Genomic DNA, 21348 nt, shown 5'->3' with positions numbered 1-21348 from the left:
CCAAATAAACCTTCTGCTTTACTGGCTGGCTGAGAGTCATGGTGAATCGCAGGAAGCCGGGGGTGCAGGGCCCTGAGTTCCCCAATACTCCGTGACACTGCCCACATTGGCTATGGGTTTGGCCGGGGCCCAGGTTTGGGATGGGCGGAGTGAGCCCCAGGCAGGACTAGTGGCCCAGCGGTCTGGAGAGGATCCTCCCAGCAGGGGCAATGGCTGTAACGGGCCAGGCCTGGGAGACCCCGAGGTATCCTGCCCCCTCGGGCTGCCTGCTGCCCCCCCCCGAGCTGTAGTGGGACGCTGAATGCCCCCCCCCACCTGGGGTAACAGGGGGCACAGGAGACATTCAGCCAGCCCCCAGATTTAACACCAGCTCCTGCACCCCTCTGACAGGCAGGTTAAAGGCCAGGAGTCCTGGCTCCCCCCACCACGCCCCTCCGGAGCCAGGGAGAGAACCCAGGAGTCCTGGCTCCCACCCCCCCCCAGAGCTGGGGAGAGAACCCAGGAGTCCTGGCTCCTCCTCCTCTCCTCCCCCCCGAGCCAGGGCGAGAACCCAGGAGTCCTGGCTCCCAGCCCCTCCCCCAGTGAGCAAAGCTCCCCCTTTCCATCGGGGACTCACCCCGGAGATGCCCGGGCTGGGCGGGGGGAATAGCCCCGCCCCCGGCCCCGCCCCCAGCCCCGCCAGGGATAGTCCGTGCCCGGCCAGCGCCCCCTCCCCTGGGCCGGCGGAGCCGGGTGAGGGGGGGTCCTGCTGCGCGGGGGGGCGGGCTGGGGGGGTGTCCTGCCGGGCGGGGGGGGTCCTGTTGCGCGGGGGGGGGCGGGGGGTTGGGGGTCCTGCCGGGCGGGGGGGGGTGTCCTGCTGCGCGGGGGGCCGGGCGGGGGGGGTCCTGTTGCGCGGGGGGGCCGGGCGGGGGGTTGGGGGGCCTGCCGGGCTGGGGGGGGGGTCCTGTTGCGCGGGGGGGGCCGGGGCCGGGCGGGGGGCGTGTCCTGCCGGGCGGGGAGCCGGTCTGGGGGGGGTCCCGCCCAGCTGTTCCCGGTTCTGGGACCCCCCCATAGAGCTGCGTTGGGCTGTGTCCCGGTGGTCCCGGTGGCAGGTGCCCGGGCCAGCTGGGGTGTCTTGGGGCGTCTCCCCCAAGCTCCCCACTTCCCCTGCAGCGTCCGGGTGGGTGCGGAGGGGGGGGTCCCCCAGCGGTGCATTAATCCCTTTTCTCCCGCAGTGCCTGGTGCTGGAGGCAAGGGGGTGACCCGGCTCAGCGCCTCCCCATGGGCCAATCCCAGCAGCTCCCCTCGGGAGCCCCGGGGACCCCCGGGAGCCCCTCTCCAAAGCACTCTGCCTTGTTGCCCCTGCCCAGGGCCCCCGCTCCCCCAGTCCCTGCGCCCGGGGCCCCCGCTCCCTCAGTCCCCCCACCCCTGCCTGGGTCCCCTGCTCCCCGGGTCCCCCTGCCCGTGCCCCCTGCCCCCCCAGTTCCCCCACCCGTGCCCCCTGCCCCCCCAGTTCCCCCACCCCTGCCCGTGGCCCCCCCAGTCCTCCCGCCCCCAAGGGACGCGCTGATGCCCGCCCCACACCGCAGCAAGCTGCGCACCTTCCACTGGACGGTGATCCCGGCGGAGCGGGTCCGTGGGCGCCCCAGCGTGTGGACAGCCAGCAGCCAGCATGACCACACACCCCTGGACGTGGAGCACCTGGAGGAGCTCTTTGGGGAGCAGCCGGGCTGGGGCCCACGGGGGCCCTTGTTGCTGGGCCGGCCCCAAGGCCAGGTGAGCCTGGGTCGGGGCTGGCCCCGTGGGGAGTCTGGGGTCCCTCCCAGCGGGACGTCTCCTCGGGGTCCCTGCTGCATCCTCCGCCCAGGACATGCCCTTGGTGGTCTGGCCCCTGCTTCTGTCCTGCGGGCCCCTCGGGTGCTGCCCCCCATGGGGGGTGAGCCTGGGGGGGTTGCATGCTGCACCCTGCCTGGGGTGACCCACATCTCACCTGTGGGCCCAAGCCAAGCCTGCTCTGCTGTGCCAGGCTGAACTGCCCCCAGCCCCAGGGGCTGCGTGCCCCAGAGCTGGGGCAGACGCTGCTTTTGTGCCTGCAGGTCTCTGCCCCCTCCCCCCTCTCTTCTCCCCATGCTCCCCCTGCCCCTTTGCCCCCATGCTCCCTCTCCCCAGGTCTCTCTCCTGGACTCAAAGAAGATCCTGAACTTGGAGATATTTTTGAAGCAGTTTAAGAGGTAAGAACAGGCAGGGTGGGCTGGAGCTGCCTGGCACCACAGTGACCCGTTTCAGGCCAGCGGAGGAGAGCAGGGACAGGGTTGGGGAGCAGCTGGCAGTGGGAGGGGAGCCCCAAGCTACACCATACACCCCCACATGTGGAGGGTGGGGATGGCGAGGCTCCTGGGGGCAGGGATTGAGGCATGGGGGTCTGGGGCTGCTTGGGGGCTGAGCTGACATCTCTTCCGCCCCCCCAGGCCTGTGCAGCAGATCGTGGCCGATCTCCGGGCCGGTGCCGGTGCCCTGTATGGGGCTGAGAAGCTGCTGGAGCTGTGCAAGATGCTGCCTGACACGGACGAGGTGAGGGGGCAGGAGGGCACGGCCAGCCCAGCCCCTGCAGGGGCTCCCCGGCTAACGCTCCCCGGCTCTGTCCCAGCAGGTCAAAAAACTGAGGGCGTTCCAGGGCTCCTGGCGCCAGCTCTCGGATGCCGAGACCTTCTCGCTGCTGCTTGTGGGGGTTCCCAGGTGAGAGCTCTGGGCACCCAGTGGGGGTGCTGGGGGCGTTTCCCAGCGGGGGTGCCCTGGGGAACAGGGTGGTGGCTGTGGGGGGGATCCCAGCATGGGGTGCTGTGGGGGGGGGGTGTGAGCACTGATGGGGATTTTGTGGGACAGGGTTGGGGTGATGGCTGCTACCTCCACATTGCTCGCGTAGGCTGCAGGCTGACTTCTCCCCCCAGGGCACCTCAGTCCCAGCTCCCCCAGGTCCTCTGCCCTCCCCTGGCCCCAGAGCTTTCTGGGTAGAGGTGGGCACGACCCACGGCCAGGGCTGAAACCAGGCCTGTTCTGGCTACAGACGTAGCAAACGTGTGATTTGTTGGAGGGGTGTAAGTGATCCAGGATGGGCCGGGCTCTGCGTCCCCAGGGTCCGGCTCGGCCGGGGAAGGACTGGGCTTTTGTAATGAAATGGGAATGGTTTTAATGTTTTGTCTGAACACTGTGTATGCCTCAGTTTCCCCACGTGTTACTCAAGTACCCGAGGCGGTGGGACCAGGGGGTGTGATTGTCGTAGAGACCCCTAGAGGGCAGGTGGGACTGCTGACGGGCTGCAGAGAACGGCCGACACTCGTAGCCTGGCAGCTGCTGGCTGGGCCCCCCCCTCTGCAAGGAGCGGCGGGGGGGTTGGTGCAGCCCAGGTGACCGGCTGGACCTGGAAAGGGACAAAGGACGGGGGAGGGCAACGGGTGTGATGGAGGCCGGGCAGCTGGAAGCGAGTCAGTCTCCTGGTTGGGGACTCAATAATAACCCGTCTGTGTCACACGTGGGCGGGGAGTCACGGCTGGCTGCGGCGTGGGGGGCAGGGCCCTTTGTGGGCGAGGCTCCCTATGACGAAGTGGGAATGTTCTTAATGTGGTCTTTGAAGATTTAATAAGTTCTTAAAATGCTGAGTGGGGAGTGTTGGCCGGGGAAGGTGGCAGGGGGGTTTGGCTGGGACGGTCTGCATTGGGGATGGGAGACTGGCCTTGAGGGAAGATACCTGAGCAGGTAACGTGAGAACCCAGGAGCGGGATGGGGCCAGGTGATATCTCTCCCCAGGAAACTGGACAAAGGCTGGGGGAGGAGCGTGGCGGGGCGGGGTGGTGGCTGAGTGAGACGCTGGAGGGAGTTTCAGTTTGGAGCTGGCTGGGAAAATGGAGGGGAGCCCAGACGGGGGCTCTGGCCTCCCTGGCCACTCAAGATGGACCAAACTGGGGGGGTCCTGTTGTCTGTACCTGCAAGACCTGTCTTGGACTGTATTCCTGTCGTCCAAATAAACCTTCTGCTTTACTGGCTGGCTGAGAGTCATGGTGAATCGCAGGAAGCCGGGGGTGCAGGGCCCTGAGTCCCCCACACTCCGTGACACTCCCCCAGGGATCCCGCCCAAGGAGACTCGCTGCGGGGAGCTCCCGGGGTGACCAGGGGGCTGAACGCTCCGAGGCCAGACCCAGGAGGTGCCGAAGCGGAGCAGGGTCCTTGCCCTGGGACAGGTGCCCTGAGGGGAGACGCTGCCCCAGAGTCCTGCTGGGCGTCACTCCGAGTGGGGCCAGAGCCCCCAGCCTGGGCACCTGGGACAGCTCTGCGTTCTGGGGCCTGGCTCGGCTGGGGCCGGGGTGGGGGTGGGCTCTGCGTTCTGGGGCCTGGCTCGGCCGGGGACGGGGTGGGGGCTCTGCGTTCTGGGGCCTTGGTCGGACGGGGACGGGGTGGGCTCTGCGTTCATGGGGCCTGGCTCGGCCGGGGATGGGGTGGGCTCTGCGTTCTGGGGCCTGGCTTGGCTGGGGACGGGACGGGGTGGGCTCTGTGTTCCTGGGGCCTGGCTCGGACGGGGACAGGGCTGGGGCCGGGGATGGGGTGGGCTCTGCGTTCTGGGGCCTGGCTCGGACGGGGTCGGGGTGGGCTCTGTGTTCTGGGGCCTGGCTCGGACGGGGCCAGGGTGGGCTCTGTGTTCGGGGGCCTGGCTCGGCCGGGGCTGGGGCTGGGGTGGGCTCTGCGTTCTGGGGCCTGACTGGGACGGGGACGGGGTGGATTCTGTGTTCCTGGGGCCTGGCTCGGCCACGCGGCCAGGGACGGGGTGGGCTCTGCGTTCTGGGGCCTGGCTCGGATGGGGACGGGACGGGCTCTGCGTTCTGGGGCCTGGCTCGGATGGGGACGGGGACGGGGTGGGCTCTGCGTTCTGGGGCCTGGCTTGGCCCCCTAGCCAGGCATGTCAGGGGTGTATCTGGCCTGGCACAGTCCCTCTTGGAGGCAGGGCTTTCCCAGAGAAGGGCGCTGTGGGGATAGGACCAGGCCCCGGATTGAAGTGGGGGTCACTGCAGGTGGACGAGGGTCTCGGGCAGAGCCTGGTCGCTGGGCTGGATCCCACGGCCTCGCTGCCCCAGCATCTCCGCAGCCTGGGCGCCCGCGGTCACCTGCTCTGCTTCCCCCTAGCTACGCCCGGCGCCTGGAGTTGCTGGTCCTGAAGGAGGAGTTTTTCCCCCAGCTCAACTCGCTGAAATCCTCCATCCAGATCCTGACCGAGGCGGCTCGGGGTGCGTGTGGGGCTGGCTGGGGCACTGTGCTTGGAGGGCAGGGGAGGGGCTGGGCCCCTGGAGCAGAGCCCCCCACTCACCTCCCCCGTCCCCTCTCCCCAGAGCTGCTGGGCTGCGAGGAGCTGCACGTCGTCATCCGCCTGGTCCTGAGAGCTGGCAACTACATGAACATGGTGAGCGCCCGCTCTGGGGCTGGGCCGAGGGGGCTTGGCCTGGTCTGAGGGGCCAAAGGGGTGTTGCGGATCCAATGGCATGGTGCCCTCGCCTGGCTCTGGGACAGCCCCTGGCAGGCCCCTGCAGGGCGTCAGCCCCCTCCGGGTCACAGTCGCTGGGGTCAGCCCCTCGGCTCCCCCCCAGGGACCGACCCTCAGAGCCCCCGCGTCACGCCGGGAGCCCCCTCAGTGAGTCCCCCTGGTGGGAGCCCGGCACCCCCCTGCCTGACTCTGCAGTGACTCTGCCGGTGGGAACAGCAGGGGGGTGCCTGGGGATCTGGACCCAGCGCACAGTCCTGGGTTAGCGCCGGGTCGGATCAGAGCCCAGAGCCCCCCGGCCCCTCTGTAATCCCCCTCCAGGAGTGTCTCCTTGTGCCACCCATCCTTAACACCCCCCCGGCCCCCCTCCGCCCTTTGCTCTCCAGCTGCTCGCACCGGCTGGCTGGCTGCCTGCGGAGGGGGGCCCATCCCTGGGCGTCGGTTGCTAGGTGCCAAATGTCCGGGCAGTGTCTTCTGGGCCTCTCCGTGGGCCCGGGCCCAGCCAGGCACAGTCACACCTGGGTCTCTGCACGAGCAAACGCTCCCCCCCCCGCCCCCCCAGATAATTCTGCAGCACATGGGGAAAGTGAGGCACGCAGAGTATTCATACAAAACATGGTCATAGGTTGCCACCTGGCCAGTGTCTCCTGACCCCTCACAGCAGATCCCTCTCACAGCCACTCCAGCCTCGTTCCCCACACGTCTCTGACGCCTCCCTAGTACAAGTGAAGATGGGAGAAGGGAAGGAAGTGGGGACTATTAGTTAGAGCGGGGGGGGGGAGGAAGCCAGGACTCCTGGGTTCTCTTCCGGCTCTGGGAGGGGAGTTGGGGCTGGTGGGTTAGAGCAGGGGGGGCTGGGAGCCAGGATTCCTGGGTTCTCTCCCCAGCTCTGGGAGAGGAGTAGGGACTAGCGGTTAGAGCGGGGGTGGGGTGGGGGGGGAGCCTGACTCCTGGGTTCTCTCCCCAGCTCTGGGAGAGGACTAGGGACTAGCAGTTAGAGAGAGGGAGGCCGCTGGGGGTACCTGTTTCCATGGGGTGCACTTTTCTCATCAGGGGGGCTATGCTGGCCATGCCGCAGGCTTCCGGATGGCCTCTCTCCTCAGGCTGGCAGACACCAAGGCCAACAAGCCAGGCGTGGACCTGCTGCACTTCGTGGCCATGGTGAGTGGGGAAGGGGGCTCACCCCCAGAGTCAGGGCTGTGAGGGGGGAACAGGGACTCAGGAGGGAGGCTGTCTTGTGGGGGTGGTATGGGCAAGCTGGTGGGGGGGGACTTGGGGCTGTCGCGGATCCATAGGATTGGGGTTATGCCCCTGTTTTGGAGCAGTCTGGGGGGGGACCCCATCAGTGTGCTGGACCCCCTGGGGGCTCACTTCCTCCAGGCTGAGCCTTGTGGCCCCACTGAGACTGGACCTCCGGGCCTGCTGCCCCCCCGTGAGCTCTGCCCTGGGGGAGCCGGGCTCCCACCGCAGGGATCAGTGCCCCTCGCCCAGCATGGGCAGCGACGCTCCCAGGTGCTGGCACAGCCGGGTTACCAGGCACCTGGAGCCCCTAGGGAACCCAGCCTTGACGGTCGGTCAGCGCGGCCGGGGCTGCAGTGAGCGCCGTGTTCGAGCACCGCGTGTCTGTCTGACCCCCAGGTGAGCCCCGACTGCTTCCTGCAACCCACCCTTATCCCCCACCCCACCCCAGCCCACCCCAGCCCCGTCTCCTGCTGCTCGGCTCCCGGCAGAGAGGTGGGGAAGTCTGGGTCATGGTACCGCTCCTGGGGGGATTCTGCCCCCAAAATAAACAATTCTGTATGTTTCATTTGTCAAAATACCACAGTATCATTGCACCAGTTTCGATGGTTTTGGTCATTTATTTCGAAACACCCGCCATCAGGTGTGTCTGTGACAGTATGGCCAATGGGGAAGAGTCAGGAAACGTTTTTGACCAATAGATTCCGTACTAGGCATGTTACTACAGAGCGCTGAGACCGAACCAGATTTCCCGTCCCCCAGCGGCTGGAGGGAGTCGGGGTAACGGAGGAGCTGAGGGAGAGGGAAGGAGCCTGGGTGTGAATGGAGAGGGGTAACTTGTGGTGTTCCCCAAGGGTCAGTCCTCGGACCAATCCTATTCAACTTAGTCATAAATGATCTGGAGAAAGGTGTAAAAAGTGAGGTGGCAAAGTTTGCAGATGATACTAAACTGCTCAAGATAGTTAAGACCAAAGCAGACTGTGAAGAACTTCAAAAAGATCTCACAAAACTAAGTGATTGGGCAACAAAATGGCAAATGAAATTTAATGTGGATAAATGTAAAGTAATGCACATCGGAAAAAATAACCCCAATTGTACATACAATATGATGGGGGCTAATTTAGCTACAACTAATCAGGAAAAAGATCTTGGAGTCATCGTGGATAGTTCTCTAAAGATGTCCATGCAGTGTGCAGTGGCAGTCAAAAAAGCAAACAGGATGTTAGGAATCATTAAAAAGGGGATAGTCTCCGTCTTATTCTCTATCTTATTGCCCTTGTATAAATCCATGGTGTCAAGGCTCCTTCCCCACTCTGAACTTTAGGGTACAGATGTGGGGGCCTGCATGAAAACTTCTAAGCTTAACTACCAGCTTAGATCTGGTCCGCTGCCACCACTCCCAAAGTGCTAATTCCCTTCCCTGGGTAGCCTTGAGAGACTCTTCACCAATTCCCTGGTGAATACAGATCCAAACCCCTTGGATCTTAAAACAAGGAGGAATTAATCATTCTCCCGCCCCCTTCCCTTTCCCCCAACCAATTCCTGGTGAGTCCAGATCAATCCCCTTGGATTTTAGAACAAGGAAAAATCAATCAGGTTCTTAAAAAGAAGGCTTTTAATTAAAGAAAAAGGTAAAAATCATCTCTGTAAAATCAGTATGGAAAATAACTTTACAGGGTAATCAAACTTAAAGAGCCCAGAGGAACCCCCTCTAGCCTTGGGTTCAAAGTTACAGCAAACAGAGGTAAACATCCTAGTAAAAGGTACATTTACAAGTTGAGAAAACAAAGATAAAACTAACACGCCTTGCCTGATGGACTTACAAGTTTGAAATATGAGAGACTTGTTCAGAAAGATTTGGAGAGCATGGATTGATGTCTGGTCCCTCTTAGTCCCAAGAGCAAACTCCCCGCAAAACAAAGAGCACAAACAAAAGCCCTCCCCCCACCAAGATTTGAAAGTATCTTGTCCCCTTATTGGTCCTTTGGGTCAGGTGTCCGCGAGGTTACCTGAGCTTCTTAACCCTTTACAGGTAAAAGGATTTTGGAGTCTCTGGCCAGGAGGGATTTTATAGTACTGTACACAGGAGGGCTGTTACCCTTCCCTTTATAACACATGTGTGACGTTATTGACATAAACTGGGATCGGATAGATCATTGTTGCAACCAAGGTCCTGTAGTAGCACCCAAATCTTGTATAAAGGGGGTCAAATGGGGTGTCTAGGACAAGGTTATGGTTTACTGGTTATGATTATGCTGTCTATATGTGTGTATCAGTTTTGTAGTCGAAGTTATGAATATTGGCTCTATACTGTCTGTATGGCAAACTTATGCTGTGCTTCTGGGTGACATCCCAGACAAGCTGAGATTAGCTCTGCCTAGCCTGCTTGATGGCCCATTTAGGACCATCAGCTATACAATGGACCCATTGAGAGAAGGCAGATACGCCTTGTACCTCGGCAAAGTATGCAGGGACTGGCCCATGTGACTCCAGACTCCATTTTGCTGTAATTTTCCACAGTAAGAACAAAGAGGTGTTCTTATACCTGGAAAAGACTATATGAGGCTGATGCCTGATCTCCATCTTGTCTTCAATCCTGCTTCTTACCTCTGGAGGAACTTTGCTACAAACTGAAGCTCTGAACAAAGGACTGAATGACCCATCCCAGCGGGGGATGTTCCAGAGACTTGATTTGAACCTGCAGTTTATTCCATCGCTGCTGCAAGCCTGAACCAAGAACTTTGCCATTACTGTATGTAATTGATTCCATTTAACCAATTCTAACTCTCATCTCTATCTTTTCCCTTTTATGAATAAACCTTTAGATTTTAGATTCTAAAGGATTGGCAGCAGTGTGATTTGTGGGTAAGATCTGACTTGTATATTGACCTGGGTCTGGGGCTTGGTCCTTTGGGATCAGGAGAACCTTTCTCTTTTACTGGGGCATTGGTTTTCATAACCATTTGTCCCCATAACGTGTGGCGCTGGTGGTAATACTGGGAAACTGGAGTGTCTAAGGAGATTGCTTGTGAGACTTGCGGTTAGCCAGTGGGGTGAGACCGAAGTCCTTTTTCTCTGGCTGGTTTGGTTTGCCTTAGAGGTGGAAAAAACCCCAGCCTTGGGCTGTAACTGCCCTATTTTAGCAATTTGTCCTGAGTTGGCACTCTCAGTTGGGTTCCGCCAGAACCGCATTGTCACAGTGGCGTAGTCGTGCTTGGATCCACAGAACCAGGTCAATTAAGCTTTGGGTCAGAACCCCACGCTATCCACATTTGAATTTTGGGATTGAGAGTTTTGTTGGTTAAAGAGCTGCTGCAGTGGCTGAGCAAAGAGCATATGAGGGACTTGGGAAAAAAGCCCTGGAAAATTTGTGTTCAGAAAAGAGGATAAGCTTTAGAAAGAAAGCTACAAAGGAAGAACTGAGAAATCTGTTAATAGCCAGTGATCAGGGAGCAAGAGCACAGCCCTTACCTGAGGCTGCAGAAGATGCAGAAAAAATTAGGATGCAAAGGGTGACAAGTAAACTGCAATTTGAGCATGAACAGAAGCTAGCAGATCTTCAATTGCTGGAGAAGCAAAAAATAGCAGAGTTAGAGAAAGAGGCTGCTGAGAGAGAGAAAGAAGCTGATCAAAGAAAGAAGGAGGCTGATGAGAGAGAAGAGAGAGCTCGCAAGGGGCGTCTAGAGCTGCTCGCTGCTGAGCAGGAGACTCACAAGATGGAACAGGAGACGGACAGACTTCAGCTCCAAGTAATGGAAGAGCGGAGAAAGTCATCCCCACCTGGTACTCCACTTCCCCCCCGCCATGAGAAAAACTGGGAAAGGATGTGTCCCATTTACAATGATACTGAGGATATAGAGGAGTTTTTGTCTACCTTTGAACGCCTCTGCAATCTGTAGCAGATCCCTGAGGGTCAGCGAATGCCTGTCCTGCTGACCAGACTGACTGGAAAAGCCAGGGAGGTATTTAATGACTTGGGGGAACAAGAAGCCTTAGATTATGAGCGGTTTAAGGATTCTGTGTTAAGGCGATTCAAGGTTACTCCTGAATCTTACAGAGTTAAGTTTAGAGAGTTTAAAATGTCTAAGGATTGTACTTTTGTAGAATGTGCTCATAAGCTGATGGGTTTTGTTAAAAAGTGGGTTATGGGAGCCAAGGTTCATGGGAGTTTTGAAAAACTGCTGGATTTAATAACTTTGGAACAGTTCTTAGACATTGTGCCTGACAATGTGAGAGCAGCTGTGTGTGACAGGGACCCCGAGTCAGTCCTACGGGCAGCAGAGATTGCGGATGCCCATACCCAAAACAGGGCTCGAGAAGGGTGTAAAACCCTGGGGAAAACTGATCACCATTCTCCCCAGTTCAAGAGGAGGGAAGGATTTAAAAATAAACCTGACTCTTCTAAAGGAGTTCAAGGGGGCCCGGAGGGTAGGAACTCACATCCCAGGACGGAACAGGTTACATGCTATCACTGTGGTATCCTGGGCCACATGAGACCAGACTGCCCGACACTGAAGGGCAGCCCAAAACCAGCAACCCCAAATGCCACGGCCAATGCTAACCCTGTTGTTGTAAACTCACAGGCAAGCCACACAGAGCCCAGCATTGGTGCCCTGTGTGCAAATGCTGTTTCTGTGGTCTCGGAAGAATTTGACCTTAAAACTCACATTAGAGCTAAATATGGGGGAAATAATGCAGAGTTTATTAGCAGTGCAGAAGTGAATGGAGTGAGGTGTATGGCATGGAAGGACACCGCAGTAGATATTACTCTGGTTAAAGCAAGTCTTGTCAGGAAGGAAGATTATTTGCCAGGTGAAGATGTAACTGTTGTAGCCTTATCTAAGTATTTTGTCAGGGTGCCTTTGGCTAAAATCCACCTGAAATGGAAGGGATTGGAGGGCACCATGGTTGTGGGAATAAAAGACATAATCCCTAAGCATATTATGATTGGAAATGATATTAAAGCTATGGTCAGTCAAGTTAATACAAACCAGGCACAAGAGAGGATTGATCCTAAGGTTGTGCCTATGGAGGGTTTCTCCAAAAGTTTGTCTTTGGAAAGTAGCTGTTTGGCTGTGAATGAAGTTTCTGAATGTCTATCTAATGTCTCAGAAGTAAATCTGGAATTAGATCAAGCGAAGGGAGAGGAGAACAAGGAGATTTTGGATGAGCCTAGGCAGTCTTGTGAACTGATGGCTTTATCTAGTCAGCAGTTTGGGAAGGCAAGGAGAGTGGAAAATGAGTGTCCCTATACCTTATCTGTTTCCTGTGCGAAGAATAGTGACAGTGAAGGAAATGTGCCTGTGTCTGTCAGGGGTGTTGACTTGCCTATGGAGGAAGCTACCCCAGTCTCCAAGCAGTTGTCTGTGAACAGCCCGGTGTGCTGGGACAAGGGAAATGAAATCCCAAACCGTATGTCTAGTAAAGGAAAATGCGTCTCCAACTCTTTTTTGTCTGTGGAGCAGACAGAAGGTGCCTTTCGGCCTGTGATGGTTGAGAATAATTTAGTTGTCTCAGAGTTGGTTCTGGATTCAACTAAAGCCCAGGAAGGGAATGGTCCTAAGTTTGCATCTGCTGGGGAGAATGGCACCGTAACTAGGTTGCATCCAGTTAGTGTCTTAGCAAAATCCCAGAGACCAGACAATTCTGGTGCTTGTATTTTGCCTGTTGCTCATGTGTGGTTGGAGAAGGGTGTAACAACTCTGTCTGATCAGGGTGATACCCTATCCAGGGCACAAGGAGAGCAGAAAGGTAATTTGGTTGTGGTACCTACGGACAGTTTAACAACTTGTAGCAAAAAGGAAAAAATTCCTAAGCTTGTGTGTGGCAAAGAGAAGGGAAGTATTTCTAACCTTTTATCTAGGAAGTCTATGGGTTCGCCTGAAAGGGGATTGTGTAGAGATCTGCCTGATGGGCCAAAGGTGATCCTGAATGCAAGTAAGACCCAGACAGAGTCTGTTGTTGCTCAGGAAAGTGTTCCTTTAGAGCAAGCCCTAGGTGAAGAGGGTAAGGGCAGAATTTCTGTGAGGGGTGAATTGCTGCTTAGAAAAGCTCCTGGAGAAAGGAATCCTCATGGTACTCGGTGCAAGCAGTTCCCTGCAACTGAAGGGTGTGAGAGTGATTTAATAAAGGAAGTTTCAGTTCCTAGCAGCCAAAAATTGTCTGTTGTGAATGGATCCTCTGACTGTCCTTTTAAAAGATCCAGTGTGGATAGCTTTGAGAAGGTCTCAGAGGAAGTAAAAGTTGTTAAGGAATTGAGGCAGCCCTATAACCAAGTGGCTGTGTGGGGCCAACCTGTTGGGGAGACAATGGTGTTGGAACAGGAATGTCTCCTTTCTGATTCTTTAAATGAGCAGTTTGTGCTTCAGGGTTTAAGGACAGATTTGGTTACTGATGTGTCAGAGCAGAGCAGTTTTATGGCTAAATGCTTGAGGATGCGGGGGAGAGCAAGCAAACTCTCACCCGCAGACTCTTTGGATTTGTGTGGTATCTCTTTAAGACAGAGTCCAGCCTTGGAAATGATAGCAGTTATGAATATGAAAACTGGTGGACGGGCTCTGGTCTGGGGTAGTGCAAATTACTTGCCTGGCTGGGAAAGGAAGGACTTGCTAATAGCTGTTAGCACAGAGGGCCCACCCCATCAGCCAGTGAATTCTGTTAAGCAAGAGAAATCGGGGTTTGATCCTGCAGGACAAGGAGGAAAGAGAAAACTGAATTGTGCAAAGGGAAGCCACAGGTTAACCCTAAAATACCCAAACTCCAATGGTATTGAGCCAAAGGTGTGGCATGACAAACATGACTGTAGATGGACGCTTGCAATGAACTTGTTGTTGTTGCTAAATTTTGTAATTAATGTGTTGCTATTGCCACAAACTGTAAAAATATACAATGTGCCTAATCTTTTGGAGAATCCCTTGAACATGTTAAAAGGAATACATGAGAACACACGTTATGTTAAAAGGCCTTGTTACACTGGGTGTCACGGAGTATTGGGGGACTCAGGGCCCTGCATCCCCGGCTTCCTGCGATTCACCATGACTCTCAGCCAGCCAGTAAAGCAGAAGGTTTATTTGGATGACAGGAATACAGTCCAAGACAGGTCTTGCAGGCACAGACAACAGGGCCCCCCTCAGTTAGGTCCATCTGGGGGTCCCAGGCATCCCAGCCCCCCTTGGGAGGCCAGAGCAATCTCTGCCTCCCAGCTATCTCACCACCCCGCTTCCAAGACTCTGCCTTCAGCGACCCCTCCCACAGCCTTTGTTCAGTTTCCCGGGCCAAGGTATCACCTGGCCTTCAACCCCTTCCTGGGTTCTCATGTTACACGCTCAGGTATGCGCCTTCGGGCAGATCCCATCCTCCAATGCAGACTATCCCAGCCACACTCCCCTGTCAGCATTCACAGACCACAGCAAGAACAGTCCCAGTTCGTCACACTGGGGTTTCACAGTTGATGCCTATAAACAATATGGGAACTTTTCACAGGGGAAAAGACATTCCAGACCTAATGTGCTGTATGAAAAGGAAGACTGAGGCACACTACCATATTGCTTTCATGGCTAAATGCCAAGATTCCTGTACTATGAAGAACATTAATATCTGCATTTATTCAATGTTAATGGGGTTCCAAACATTTGCCCGAGCTTGTATGGATAAGGTAGCGGTTTTCTTTAGCTCTTGGCAAGATCACATAACACATACAGGAACCATGCTGCCAGAGCAGATCCAATCCACTATTTTTCTAACTAAGTTTTACCTTGAGTTTGTAAAGAGGTTCAATCATGTGGTTGAACATGATTTTGATAAACCATTTCTGTTATACACTGGTACGGCTTCTAACCCAACACTAGCTGTAGTGAGACAGAACCCAGGATGGGGAGCTCTTGGGATGCAGTCAGTGATGTTTGTGTCATCCCTTCCTGCATCAATTTTGCGTTGGGGGTGTGACATTATTGACATAAACTGGGACCGGATAGATCATTGTTGCAACCAAGGTCCTGTAGTGGCACCCAAATCTTGTATAAAGGGGGTCAAATGGGGTGTCTAGGACAAGGTTATGGTTTACTGGTTATGATTATGCTGTCTATATGTGTGTATCAGTTTTGTAGTCGAAGTTATGAATATTGGCTCTATACTGTCTGTACAGCAAACTTATGCTGTGCTTCTGGGTGACATCCCAGACAAGCTGAGATTAGCTCTGCCTAGCCTGCTTGATGGCCCATTTAGGACCATCAGCTATACAATGGACCCATTGAGAGAAGGCAGATACGCCTTGTACCTCGGCAAAGTATGCAGGGACTGGCCCATGTGACTCCAGACTCCATTTTGCTGTAATTTTCCACAGTAAGAACAAAGAGGTGTTCTTATACCTGGAAAAGACTATATAAGGCTGATGCCTGATCTCCATCTTGTCTTCAATCCTGCTTCTTACCTCTGGAGGAACTTTGCTACAAACTGAGGCTCTGAACAAAGGACTGAATGACCCATCCCAGCTGGGGATGTTCCAGAGACTTGATTTGAACCTGCAGTTTATTCCATCACTGCTACAAGCCTGAACCAAGAACTTTGCCATTACTGTATGTAATTGATTCCATTTAACCAATTCTAACTCTCATCTCTATCTTTTTCCTTTTATGAATAAACCTTTAGATTTTAGATTCTAAAGGATTGGCAGCAGCGTGATTTGTGGGTAAGATCTGATTTGTATATTGACCTGGGTCTGGGGCTTGGTCCTTTGGGATCAGGAGAACCTTTTTCTTTTACTGGGGTATTGGTTTTTATAACCATTTGTCCCCATAACATGTGGCACTGGTGGTAATACTGGGAAACTGGAGTGTCTAAGGAGATTGCTTGTGAGACTTGCGGTTAGCCAGTGGGATGAGACCGAAGTCCTTTTTCTCTGGCTGGTTTGGTTTGCCTTAGAGGTGGAAAAACCCCGGCCTTGGGCTGTAACTGCCCTATTTTAGCAATTTGTCCTGAGTTGGCACTCTCAGTTGGGTTCCGCCAGAACCGCATTGTCACAGTGGTACGCCCGCATCTTGAATACTGCGTACAGATGTGGTCTCCTCATCTCAAAAAAGATATACTGGCACTAGAAAAGGTTCAGAGAAAGGCAACTAAAATGATTAGGGGTTTGGAACGGGTCCCATTTGAGGAGAGATTAAAGAGGCTAGGACTTTTCAGCTTGGAAAAGAGGAGACTAAGGGGAGATATAGAGGTCTATAAAATCATGAGTGATGTGGAGAAAGTGGATAAGGAAAAGTTATTTACTCGTTCCCATAATATAAGAACTAGGAGCCACTAAATGAAATTAATGGTCAGCAGGTTTAAAACAAATAAAAGGAAGTTCTTCTTCACGCAGCGCACAGTCAACTTGTGGAACTCCTTGCCTGAGGAGGTTGTGAAGGCTAGGACTAAAACAGTGTTTAAAAGAGAACTGGATAAATTCATGGTGGTTAAGTCCATTAATGGCTATTAGCCAGGATGGGTAAGGAATGGTGTCCCTAGCCTCTGTTTGTCAGAGGGTGGAGATGGATGTCAGGAGAGAGATCACTTGATCATTACCTGTTAGGTTCACTCCCTCTGGGGCACCTGGCACTGGCCACTGTCGGTAGACAGGATACTGGGCTAGATGGACCTTTGGTCTGACCCGGTACGGCCGTTCTTATGTTCTTATGTGTGAACCTGGAGGGTTGATGGGGTCAATGGGAGAAGTATGGAACAGGTGTTTGGGGGGGGGGGAGGGATTGTTAGGGAGTTGGGGAGCCTCCCCCGTGCAGATGCTGGCTGACCCCAAGCTTCTCCCAATCAGTCAGGCACATCTGCCCCTTTCCACGTGGGTCCCTGCACCCCCTCAGCCCCTGGCTCAGTGCTGTCACCCCAGTCTGTGTGACTCCCCAGCAGCCCCATGTCATCCCCCCACAGATCCCGTGTCTCCTCGCCCTGCGGGTAGGGCACTGCCCCCTCCCCTTCCACGGCTGGCTGCTCCGGCCCGTGAGCCCGCTGTCCTCTGGTGCGTAAGAACATGAGACCGGCCATAAGGGGTCAGAGCAAAGGTCCATCCGGCCCAGTATCCTGTCTGCCGACAGCAGCCAGGGCCAGGTGCCCCAGAGGGAATGAACAGAAAAGGGAATCACCAAGTGATCCATCCCCTGTCGCCCATTCCCAGCTTCTGGCAAACAGAGGCTAGAGACACCATCCCTGCCCATCCTGGTGCCACAGCAACCCTATGCGGGTGTAATTGCCGTGTGATCTCGGGGCGGGGGGGGGGGAATCTGCGGCACATGTGAATTCTGAGCGTGTGCAGGGTCGCAGACGTTCCCCAGGTGTATGATATGGAGGCTGAGGCCGAGACAGCTAGACGACGCCCACGTATGTCTTTTTGCCTGACCTGAGGGCAAACAGCCCTTTCCCCCCCACTGGTAACAATGCAGCATAGAGGAGAAACTGAGGCACACGTGGGCTTCATAGAAATGTAGCAAACTATTCCCAGTGTTGGAGAATGGGGGTGTATATTACTGCATGGGCGGTGGTGGGAGGGTGCTGTGCTGTGGGGCGGGGTAGGGGAGTGTTGTGGGGGTGCTGTGTAGTGAGGTGGTGGTGTGCTGTGGGGGGCAGAGTGATGGAAGCAGGGCCGGCGCAACCCATTAGGTGACCTAGGCGGTCGCCTAGGGGGCTACAATTTGGGGGGCGGCAACCGCGGCGGTATTTCGGCGGTGGGAGCTTCCGCCGCCTCCGTGGGGGGCGGCATTTCGGGGTGGGACCTTCTGCCGCCCCAAGCTGGCGGCGCTCCTGGATGGAAGGGCAGTGGGTGCTGTGGGGGGCAGAGTGGTGGGAGAAGCGCTCTGCTCCGGGAAGTGTGGGTGGTGCTTTGGGGTGGGGGGTCGCTAGGTGCTGTGGGGGGCAGAGTGGTGGGAGAAGCGCTCTGCTCCGGGAAGTGTGGGTGGTGCTTTGGGGTGGGGGGTCGCTAGGTGCTGTGGGGGGCAGAGTGGTGGGAGAAGCGCTCTGCTCCGGGAAGTGTGGGTGGTGCTTTGGGGTGGGGGGTCGCTAGGTGCTGTGGGGGGCAGAGTGGTGGGAGAAGCGCTCTGCTCCTGGAAGTGTGGGTGGTGCTTTGGGGTGGGGGGTCGCTAGGTGCTGTGGGGGGCAGAGTGGTGGGAGAAGCGCTCTGCTCCGGGAAGTGTGGGTGGTGCTTTGGGGTGGGGGGTCGCTAGGTGCTGTGGGGGGCAGAGTGGTGGGAGAAGCGCTCTGCTCTGGGAAGTGTGGGTGGTGCTTTGGGGTGGAGGGTCGCTAGGTGCTGTGGGGGGGGGGGCTGTGCTGTGCAGGGCAGGGGTCACTCTGTCTCTTGCCCCAGGAGGCTGAGCGGAGGGACAGGAGCCTGCTGGATTTCCCAAGCAAACTGGAGCACGTGGGGCTGGCGTCACGGTGAGCTCCCCCTCCAGTGCCCAGAGCTGTACCCTGTGGGCCCCTCTGCCCTTGGGGTCTGGGGCCGACTCTGCCCAAGGGCAGGGTCTCTGCTCTCCCCAGTGTGGGGCTGGAGCCCCGTGGGCCTGCCCCAGTGGGTGGGAGGGCAGATGGGCATCATGGAGTTGACGGGTTCCCTCGCCCCGTCCACGTGCGCAGGATCCAGGAGCAGGAGGTGGCGTTGGAGCTGCAGGGCCTGGGGGAGCGCCTGGCGGGGGCCCGCGGCAGCCTGACGGAGCTGGGCCCGGAGCAGCTGGAGCCCTTCCTGCAGCTGGGGCAAGCAGAGCTGGACGCGGTGCAGGCGGAGCTGGAGCGGCTGCGCCAGGCCACGGCCGCGCTGCGCGACTTCTATTGCGAGGACGAGGCGCTGTTCTGCCTGCAGGAGGTGTGTGCCGTGCTGCACGTCTTCGGGGGGCGCTTCCGGACGGCCGTGCAGGTACCCCTGAGTCCCCCGAACCCCCTCTACCCCTCTGTGCCCCCTATATCCCCCAAACCCCCTCCACCTCCCCTGCCTCCGAGTGCTGCACGGCTTCGGGGGGCGCTTCCGGACGGCCGTGCAGGTACCCCTGAGTCCCCCGAACCCCCTTTACCCCTCTGTGCCCCCTGTATCCCCCACACCCCCTCTACCTCCCCTGCCTCCGAGTGCTGCACGTCTTCGGGGGGCGCTTCCGGACGGCCGTGCAGGTACCCCTGAGTCCCCCGAACCCCCTCTACCCCTCTGTGTCCCCGTATCCCCCAAACCCCCTCTACCTCCCCTGCCTCCGAGTGCTGCATGTCTTCGGGGGGCGCTTCCGGACGGCCGTGCAGGTACCCCTGAGTCCCCCGAACCCCCTCTACCCCTCTGTGTCCCCGTATCCCCCAAACCCCCTCTACCTCCCCTGCCTCAGAGTGCTGCACGTCTTCGGGGGGCGCTTCCGGACGGCCGTGCAGGTACCCCTGAGTCCCCCGAACCCCCTCTACCCCTCTGTGTCCCCGTATCCCCCAAACCCCCTGTACCTCCCCTGCCTCCGAGTGCTGCACGTCTTCGGGGGGCGCTTCCGGACGGCCGTGCAGGTACCCCTGAGTCCCCCGAACCCCCTCTACCCCTCTGTGTCCCCGTATCCCCCAAACCCCCTCTACCTCCCCTGCCTCAGAGTGCTGCACGGCTTCGGGGGGCGCTTCCGGACGGCCGTGCAGGTACCCCTGAGTCCCCCGAACCCCCTCTACCCCTCTGTGCCCCCTATATCCCCCAAACCCCCTCTACCTCCCCTGCCTCCGAGTGCTGCACGGCTTCGGGGGGCGCTTCCGGACGGCCATGCAAGTACCCCTGAGTCCCCCGAACCCCCTCTACCCCTCTGTGCCCCCTGTATCCCCCAAACCCCCTCCACCTCCCCTGCCTCCGAGTGCTGCACGGCTTCGGGGGGCGCTTCCGGACGGCCGTGCAGGTACCCCTGAGTCCCCCGAACCCCTTCTACCCCTCTGTGCCCCCTGTATCCCCCAAACCCCCTCTACCTCCCCTGCCTCCAAGTGCTGCACGGCTTCGGGGGGCGCTTCCGGACGGCCGTGCAGGTACCCCCTTAACCTCCCCTGTGCTGCCTATAATAATAATATAATAATTAATGGAGATATCCCATCTCCTAGAACTGGATGGAACCTTGAAAGGTCATTGCGTCCAGCCCCCTGTCTTCACTAGCAGGACCAAGTACTGATTTTGCCCCAGATCCCCAAGTGGCCCCCTCAAGGATTGAACTCACAACCCTGGGTTTAGCAGGCCAATGCTCAAACCACTGAGCTATCCCTCCCCCCCTGCCCCTGTCTGCTACCCGCAGTGCTCCCCCCCCACATCTGTCCTGACCCCCACCCACTGTGCTCATAACACCCCTGTTGCTCCTCCAGTGGGGTGGGGTCTAGTGATTAGAGTGGGCATGGAGCCAGGACTCCTGGGTTCTCTCCCGGCAGGGGGAGGGAGTGGGGTCTGGTGGGCAGAGGAGGCCTGGGGGCCAGGACTCCTGGGTTCTCTCCCAGCACGGGGAGGGAATGGAGTCTGCTAGATAGAGGGGGCTGGGGGCCAGGATTCCTGGGTTCTCTCCTGGCAGGGGGAGGGAGTGGGGTCTGCTGGGCAGAGGGCGCTGGGGGCCTGTGCCCGCACCAGCTCCCTGAGCCCGGTTTCCTGCAGGAGAACCGGGCGCGGGAGCAGGCCGAGCAGCGCCGGCAGCAGCTGGAGCGACAGCGGCAGGAGAAGCGCCGCTCCATCGCCACGTGCTCGGTGCGGGAGCCGGAGCTGCAAGATGTAAAGCTCAATTTCCTGTTGACGCGCACGCCCCAGCCGTGCCGCCGGAGCCACGTCCCACGGGGTCCCCGCACCGGGCCCTGCGGCAACCTGGACTTGGGGGCCGGGGAGTGCCCCGACTGGGTGGCCCCGCCGGAGCCCTTGGCCAGGGGGGCTGGCCAGAGGCGCCTGAGCCGGCGCCACACGCTCGCCATCCTCCCAGCCCACCCCGAGCCCCAGGACTCCCTGGGCCCAGCGCCTGCCCCCCCACCAGGGCCCCCTGCCACCCCTGTGGGCAGGAAAGGGGGCCTCATGTCCTGGCTCCCTGAACGGCTCCCGTCCCCAGGGGCCTCACCAAAGGCAGAGGGCTGCTCCCCCGACACCTCACCCTCCCGCCCTTTCCCCAGCCTCTTCTGTAAGAAGGGGCCTCCCATGGGGGCTGAGGGGCAGGCTGCCCCCGGCTCCCCCACGGCCTCCCCCAAGGGCGTCTCCACCCTCGCTGGCTTCTTCTGGCGCCTCGGCTTGGCCGAGAAGCCGCTCAGGCCCTCCCAGAGCTGAGGGGGCGGCGGTGCCGGGGGTGGGGGTAGCTTTGCCCGCCCCTCCTGGCTGGAGTGCAAGGCTGCCTTGCAGCTTTAAGGGGAGACTGCCAGGGGGCGTGGTGCTCCTGCCCCCCCCCCCAATGTCATGGCCAGGGCCTGGGGACTTTGGTCCCCACCCTCCCCTCAGGGTGTCCTGGCCCCTGCCTTGGGCCTCCCCCGGGCACCACCAGCCGCTCGGCCATTTTAACTGTCCCTGTCAGCACCCGTTGCTGGGTTTATTTGTTAATAAATCATGAGGAACATGGTCACGCCTCCACCTGCCCCTCCTTCCGGCCGCGGGGGCACTGGGGCAGGGGGAGAGC

The 21348-nt window shown here is 58.0% G+C and overlaps 2 protein-coding genes across 12 annotated transcripts in view; one reads left to right on the top strand and one right to left on the bottom strand.

Annotated features, from left to right (window-relative positions):
• Nucleotides 1–16413, bottom strand: part of LCMT2 (leucine carboxyl methyltransferase 2) — a 517091-nt gene extending 500678 nt beyond the window's left edge. Inside the window, exon 1 of the mRNA XM_065596795.1 lies at nucleotides 16304–16413. The gene's annotated coding sequence lies outside the window, so the exon portion shown is untranslated. The remainder of the gene's footprint in view (nucleotides 1–16303) is intronic.
• LOC112061078 (FH2 domain-containing protein 1-like) lies at nucleotides 561–21290 on the top strand. Of its 11 annotated transcripts, none has more exons than XM_065596806.1 (11): nucleotides 562–732; nucleotides 1215–1755; nucleotides 2149–2210; nucleotides 2448–2550; nucleotides 2627–2715; nucleotides 5152–5252; nucleotides 5355–5425; nucleotides 6557–6664; nucleotides 18090–18160; nucleotides 18359–18584; nucleotides 20355–21290. In XM_065596806.1, exons 2-11 carry the CDS (start codon nucleotides 1261–1263, stop codon nucleotides 21003–21005), a joined length of 1977 nt encoding a protein of 658 aa, XP_065452878.1. In that variant the 5' UTR covers nucleotides 562–732; nucleotides 1215–1260; the 3' UTR covers nucleotides 21006–21290. The 11 variants fall into 11 exon arrangements, with proteins under 11 accessions (XP_065452890.1, XP_065452915.1, XP_065452878.1 ...); XM_065596800.1 differs by having other exon boundaries at nucleotides 564–732; nucleotides 18359–18635; XM_065596801.1 differs by having other exon boundaries at nucleotides 565–732; nucleotides 2630–2715; nucleotides 18359–18635.
• Nucleotides 21291–21348: the final 58 nt, after the last annotated feature.

The sequence above is a fragment of the Chrysemys picta genome, chromosome 1 (genome assembly GCF_011386835.1).
Source record: "Chrysemys picta bellii isolate R12L10 chromosome 1, ASM1138683v2, whole genome shotgun sequence".
NCBI lineage: Eukaryota > Metazoa > Chordata > Testudines > Emydidae > Chrysemys > Chrysemys picta.
This window is presented reverse-complemented; position numbering and strand designations above follow the sequence as displayed.

Bases quoted from the DNA above. Each gene is read 5' to 3' on its own strand.
- LOC112061078 (XM_065596800.1), top strand. From the start codon at position 1,261: ATGGGCCAATCCCAGCAGCTCCCCTCGGGAGCCCCGGGGACCCCCGGG. The intron at 1,756-2,148 runs GTGAGCCTGGGT...CCCTCTCCCCAG, and splicing joins TGGGCCGGCCCCAAGGCCAG to GTCTCTCTCCTGGACTCAAA. The intron at 18,161-18,358 runs GTGAGCTCCCCC...CCACGTGCGCAG, and splicing joins CACGTGGGGCTGGCGTCACG to GATCCAGGAGCAGGAGGTGG.